The following is a 6,620-nucleotide window of genomic DNA, read 5'->3' as shown; positions in this document are numbered from 1 at the left end:
AAGGTTCCCCACCACTTCTGGTTGCATGTATAGCTCCTTCGTTGAACCTGCCAGGACATGCCCATTCTCCTGGTTCCCTGGATCTCAAGCCCCAGTGGCTCTGGCCTATATAATCAGCTGGAGGATGGCTGGATATTGTATCCCTTAACTCCATTTGGGACTCTTTGGGGCTGCTAAGGAGCCCTCCTCTATGTTGTCTTTCTACTCTTCCCTTCCCCCCCTCCAAGCCTGGATAGCAGGCTGTCTTTAAGGGTCATCTCCCATCTCCAGCTCACCCCAGCCCACCTCCTTGGGTGGCCTCAGGTCCCAGTTCAAGTCCAAAACGCCAAGGGCAGAGGGGACCTGCAAAGTCCAAATCCTGCTTCCACCCAACTTTGGAAGACAGTGTGAGCTACTAGGGATGGAACCCAGGGTCCCCAGGCCAGCCCTTTGCTTGGCAGAGAGAATTTGGACAGACACTTACCACCTGCTGCCCTCTGGGAACAGGGATTCCCACAACCACAGCCCTGGCCCAGGAGAACTGGATCACACTACCTGGGTGGTGATGGAGCTCCATCTCCCTCCCATTTCTGCCCAAGCAGAGCCAAGGTCTTGGCTGGCCCAACCCCCCAGGACATATTCCCACTTTGCCTAGCCCTGCTCCCCTCCTATGCCCAACCCCCAAGGCCTTCCCTTGCTCTGAATGGTTGGACATGTGACTCAATGGCCCAGGTTGTTTGGGCATTTCTGAGGACTTTAATTCACTGAGGGCCTGCTTGGTCAGGATGATTTGAGGGAGGGGGAAGGAGGGCTTAGTCTAATTGTCTCTCAGTTCCCCTCTCCCATCAGGCCCCCACCTCCAGTGTGAAGGCTTCTACCCATTTGGTATATACTGTGTGAGAGATGGTGGAAGGGAGTTTGAAAATACCAGACCTCACAGAAATGGCTTCATGGTGCTAACCTGACAGTGGGTGCCCTGCCCAGAAGTGCTAGGGCTGGGGTAACCCCTCAAAACCCTATACCTGTGATACCCACCTCTATCTCTTGGCATAAAGCAGCTCAACTAGTGCTCCAGTATAAACCAAAATCCAAGTAACAGGTGGGGAAGGTGCGGGTCAGAGTAATATGTGGAGGCTGATGGACGCAGCCAGGATAGAAAAGAGGTTCCCCCCGCAAAAAAAAAATTAAATTAAATTAAAATAGATTAATTAATTGAAAAGAAAAGAGGTTCCCCAGCTCCTCTGGAGCTGTTCCCACTACATCATCCCAAGACCCGGCCTTTCACGCTGATCCATTCGTAAGCATTTATTGAGCGCTGACTGGGTGCCCAGTGCTGGATAGGGAGGGCCAGGGTGCCTGAGGGCCACCTCCATCCTCATGGGGTCTCTTTCAGCTGTACTCTCAGGCCCTGCTCTCTTACCAGGCCTCCAGGCTGGGGCAAGGGTCCAGAGGCAGGTCCTTGGCAAGGTGGATCTTCCCCCAAAATATATCCTCCATAGAGCTTGGGTCCCCACACCCAGGGGAAGGCAGCATCTCCATCCCTCCTGCACCAGTCTCCTCTCTTAGGCCGAAGTGGAAGGACAGAAGGAAGAGGGTGAAGGTCCAGAAGACTTCCCAGCACCTTTGGAACCTGGATTTTTAAAGCAGGGGGGAAAGGAGAAAAATAATAGGGTATGATTCAGTGCTCCCAAAGTAGTTTCAAACTTCAGGACTGTTGGGGCTCTGGCGCCACCTGGGGGCTGCTCCTGGAATAGCACCCTTGTGATACTCCAGGCCAGGCCAGGCCAGCCCAGGGTGGGACCCTGACCCGGACACAAAGCGCAATCTCTAACTCTGGCTGGCTGTGCTGCCCCCTTGCGGCCACAGAGCATCGGGGACCCCAGATTTGTTATACCCAAAATGTTACAGGAGGCTGGCCTTTCTGCCAGGATTGTGGTGAAGGCTGCTCCACCCCATCCTCTACGCCTAGAGAAGGGAGCGCTCCTGTTCCCTCCAACTTAGAAAAAAAGATTCTGAGACCATCATCTCTATGTCCCCTCAGCTTCCCCCATCTGCCAGGTAGAATCTTTTGGGGGAATCGGATCTACTCGTGGAGGCACACAATTCTTCTAACAAATGTTCACTGCACAGCTGCCAGGGGTGAGGATGGGGTCGTCCTGCCCAGTCACCTCCCACAAGGAGTTTACACTCTGATGGAGGAGGCTGTATCCACAAAAGGCACCCAAATGGGCAGCAATATAGCCCGGTCAGACCCACTTCCTCTGGGCTGACTTCTGCAAAGACAAAGTTGCTAAAATGATTTGTTTTAAAACCCCACAGGGGGGATCTCTCGGTGGCTCAGCGGTTTACCGCCTGCCTTCGGCCCAGGGTGTGATCCTAGAGTCCCAGGATCGAGTCCCGGGATGGAGTCCCACATCGGGCTCCCTGCATGGGGTCTGCTTCTCCCTCTGCCCATGTCTCTGCCTCTCTCTGTGTCTCTCATAAATAAAAGCTTTAAAAAATAAAATAAGTAAAACCCCACAGAAGCTGAGGCCCTTCACATCTATAGTAACAACTGCTGCCATGTGAGCTCGAGCTACTCAAAGCCTGTATGCAGCCTGCCTGGTCCTTAGCACAGGGCTGGGAGCTAGTTAGAAATGCAGGCAGAATTAGAATCCACATTTGATGAGACAGGAGTGACCCCATGTGGTGGGCCAAGCAGTGTGGGGAGAGCCATTTTATTTTATTTTATTTTGTTTTGTTTTGTTTTGTTTAAGATTTATTTATTCATGAGAGACCCAGAGAGAGAGGCAGACACAGGCAGAGGGAGAAGCAGGCTCCATGCAGGGAGCCCAATGTGGAACTCGATCCTGGGTCTCCAGGATCAGGCTCTGGGCTAAAGGCAGGAACCAAACCTCTGAGCCACCCAGGCTGCCCAGGGAGAGCCATTTTAGACCTCAGGGAGGCTTCTGCTAAAGATCTCCTAAGTTTTCACCCCAGCTGCCCTCCTGAGCTGATCCACACACCGCAAACTCACCATGTTCCTCCTCCATCCTGTTCCTCTCCATCCTGAGTGCCAAGACTCTCTCCCTCCTTGCTGCCAAGGCCACTTCTGGCTGGAGGACTAGTGCACTGCCTTCCAACACTCACATCTGTCCCCACAGTCAGTCAGCCTTGATCTAACACACTTTAACACACAGACTTGGTCTTGCCCCTTCTGTGGCTCTCTAGTACCCAAGTCCAAGACCTATACGCCCTTCCGCTGTCCCACAAATATCTGACACCTCCTTCTCTACTACATATATGCACACACATATTATCCCAGATACACTGCACTTCACTAAGTTCCTGAATGAGCCCCAGTGCCTGGGCCATACTTCTAGCACTCCATCAAACTGAATTAGATTCCCAGAAGTCACTTCCTCCAGGAAGCCCTCCTGGACCCCTTCATCTGGATCAAGTGCTTGCCACAGACTCCCTCATTCAGCACTCATCACACTGTTTTAATTGCTGTTCTCCCTTCTACCTTTTTCCATTGCTGGTACAGCCCAGTGCTTGGCACAAAACAGTCATACATGCTACTTGGCAAATGAGGGAACAAAGGAGGAACATGAGGAACCTGGGGTTCAGAGAGACTGAGAACTTTTCTCAGGCTATACAGCTCCTAAGTGCCAAACAGGACTGGAGTCCCTGCCGTACCTAACCACAGATCCCGTCACTAGTCCCCGCACTTTCTCTGTGGCCCCAGAGAGGTCCCCTGCCCAAGGCCACAAATTAATCCCAGCCCCACCTTACTCACACTGGGCAACCCTTGTAGAATACCCTTCTAAATTTTTCACCCTATCTCCCCCGCAACCCTCTAAAGTGGGCCCTGGGGTTAATCCCACTTCACAAGGGCCCTGAGGGCTGAGCCACAAGCCTAGGGTAGGCCCCCACACACAGCGGGTCCCCCCAGCCACCTGCGCAGGCTGCTGCTCCTCCTGCTGCTGCTGCTCCCGTTGCTCCTGTTCCTGTTCCTGCTCCTGCTCCTCCACGGCGATGCCCTGAGTCCTGCATCCTTGCCTTGTCAGGCCGGGACACTCTCTTGCCAGCGGAGTTGCGGGTGGTGTAGCTGTAGACAGAGGTGTAGCCCTGGCCAGTGAGCGGGCAGAAACGGCGAGTGTGGGCACGCTCGCGTGTGGCACCGCATTGGGGGCACACGTAGTCACGAAGGATGGGACACAGCACCCGGCCCGCCTCATCCTTGAGCACATGGGACTGGTAGATGGCCCGAGACTCGCCGTTGTGTTTGCAGAAAGAGCACAGGCGTTCAGGAGCTGGTGAAGATTCCGGGCTGGGCCTCTGACCCCCTGGTCCTGGAGCTGGCTGTGGCTGGGGGTCCAGCCTGGTTTCGGACTCCTCTTCCCCACGCAGCGCCCCCACCAGGCGTGCCAAACCCAGGTAATCTGTCCACAGGTCGAAGGTTCCCATAGCTGGGCAGTGTATGCCAGGCAGAGAGGCAGAGAGAATAACCCTGCCTGCCCGAAGCTCGTCTTTCTACCCCTTCCTCTCTGCCCCTCCCTCCCTCCCCCTCTCTGGAGCCTAGGAGTCTATGCTGTCCGTTCTCTCCTTATACCTCCAAGGGGGTGTGAAGGGGGAGGAGCAGGCTGTGGGAGGTTTCTTATTGTCACAGGGGGGCTTGCTGCCTCTCCCCCATAAATGCACCTGCGGTGGGGGGGGGGTTGCATGGTCTGTGGGTGGGCTGGGCCAATGGGGGGGTGAAAGGGCACAGGCTGCAGGGGGCACCCACAACTGGGAGGCATCCCCCCAGAGGGCATTGGGAGGGCTACCCCTGCCTACCCCTCCTTGGAGGAGGTCTGGGAGGCTTGCCACTCCTGCCCCACAGGGTGATGGGTGGGGGTGTGGAAGCCCCACCCCAAAGACTCGTATTGATGTACTCAGTAACTTAGTAACTTCTTTCTTCCTTCCCTTGGCCTGGGGGAGGAGTCAGGTGCCCCTGGGCTCTTTGGGGAATGGGTGAGTTGCTGATGCTCCAGTTGTCTCTGGAAAGGGGGATGGTGCCTGGCTCATGGGGGGGTGGGACGTGGATTAAGGCTCCTAGCTCAGGTCTCCCTCCGGGAGCTTTCACACCCATTATCTCAGTGGAACCCCCATTTAATGGATGAATTCACTGAGGTAGAAGGCCTCCTACCCATACTTACCCACAAACACAAAAGCCTGTCTCCCCACCCAGTTACTGTAGCTCCCAAGGCTAGGTGCTGACCTGACTGTGTGTAGGGGGGAACGACAGGAGGGGAGACAAAGCATTATGGGGGAAGCAGAGGTGCAGGTTAGGCTAATGGGGGGGACCCCCAGCACTCAGCAGTGCCTCAATCCCATCCCCTCAAATGAAACCTCCAGGAGTTACCCAGGTGGGGCAGAGACTGGCAGATGGAAGATCAGTCCGCACCAAGGCGCTGAGTGGGCAGTCGAGGGTAAAGCAGGGGTCTGCGGGTGCTGGGCAAGGAGAGGGAGAAAAGCTGGGCCCAGGACTTGGACATGGAGAAGAGGAGCTATGCTGACTGCCCACCTCATTCATTAATTCATTCATTGATTCATTCATTCAAGAAACCTTTACTAAGCCCTCTGGGAACAGGGATCACCATTTCCTCGGAAAGGTTTTTCAGGTGCCCAGCCCTGAGCCAGTGATCTGTACCCCCAAGTCCTCCCTGCCACCCAAGGATTTATTCCCCAAATCAGGCGCATGTGCATCAGGATCCCAGATGCCAGCTCTCCCCAAGGGGTGAGAGGCTGAGGTCAGGCATTGTGTGAGTGGGTCTTGTCCCCTAGCCGATTCCCCTCAGGCTGTGTCTGGCCCAGCCACAGTGACATTCATCCCTCGGTGGGTCTGGCCTCCGTCCTCACAACCCACCGACAACAATGAATGTTGATTGTGACCTTCGCTGCGGCCTAATGGAGAGGGCGCTCAGGTCGGATCTGGGAGATACCCTGGCCCCCCAGATCTGGAACGTAGGGGTCCTGATGGGTGGATGGCAGTTCCAGGCCTCGGGGTCCACTCAACGGTCGATGGTTTGCCTGAGCTGCCCAAACTCACCGACAGGTTGAATGTTCCCCCAAACCCTTGGCAACTTCTCCAGGGGCCAGGACTGGGGGTGGGGTGGGGGTAGGGGGCAGAAAACACGGATATCCTGGGAGAGGAGAGAGAAGGGAGGGAGGGAGGGCCCTATTGACTCAGTAAGTCAGCAAACAGGACCTGTCTGCTCCAGGACCTGGAAAAAGCACAAGATAAATATAAATAATAATAATAACTGCAGATATTTATGTAGCCTTTGCTACACAGATGTAGACCAGTACTGGGCGCTGGGCTTGCTTCTTGTCACATTTGCTCAAGTCCTCTTCAAAAGGGCCCTAGAAGGTGCAGATTACTCCTATTCGTCAGTTTGGGAGTCCAGGCCAAAGGGCACGCTAGAGAGAGGCAGAGGAGGGATTCCTCGTGGCCCCAAGACGTCTGGCTGCCAGGCGGTTATTGCCCCAGGGACACTGATGCAACAAAGAGATAAACAAGTCATTTTAATACAATGTAATACCTTCCGTGAGCTTCACCGTGTTCCGGCAGGATTGTTTATGAATCACAACAACCCCGGGGGTTGTTCTCCTTTGCA

The 6,620-nt window shown here is 54.8% G+C and overlaps 1 protein-coding gene across 2 annotated transcripts; it reads right to left on the bottom strand.

Annotated features, from left to right (window-relative positions):
* Positions 1 to 1,308: 1,308 nt before the first annotated feature.
* NANOS3 (nanos C2HC-type zinc finger 3) lies at positions 1,309 to 4,428 on the bottom strand. 2 transcript variants are annotated; one of them, XM_041763418.1, is made up of 2 exons: positions 3,918 to 4,428; positions 1,309 to 1,609 (listed from the first exon to the last, which is right to left on the bottom strand). In XM_041763418.1, the coding sequence occupies exons 1-2, from the start codon at positions 4,426 to 4,428 to the stop codon at positions 1,542 to 1,544; spliced, it is 579 nt and encodes a 192-aa protein (XP_041619352.1). In that variant the 3' UTR covers positions 1,309 to 1,541. The 2 variants fall into 2 exon arrangements, with proteins under 2 accessions (XP_041619352.1, XP_041619353.1); XM_041763419.1 differs by having other exon boundaries at positions 1,309 to 1,612; positions 3,975 to 4,428.
* Between the last annotated feature and the right edge of the window lie 2,192 nt (positions 4,429 to 6,620).

This window comes from Vulpes lagopus, chromosome 7 (genome assembly GCF_018345385.1).
Source record: "Vulpes lagopus strain Blue_001 chromosome 7, ASM1834538v1, whole genome shotgun sequence".
NCBI classification, from domain to species: Eukaryota; Metazoa; Chordata; class Mammalia; order Carnivora; family Canidae; genus Vulpes; species Vulpes lagopus.
The sequence above is the reverse complement of the archived record's forward strand: the minus strand, read 5'-3'. Positions and strand labels throughout refer to the sequence as shown.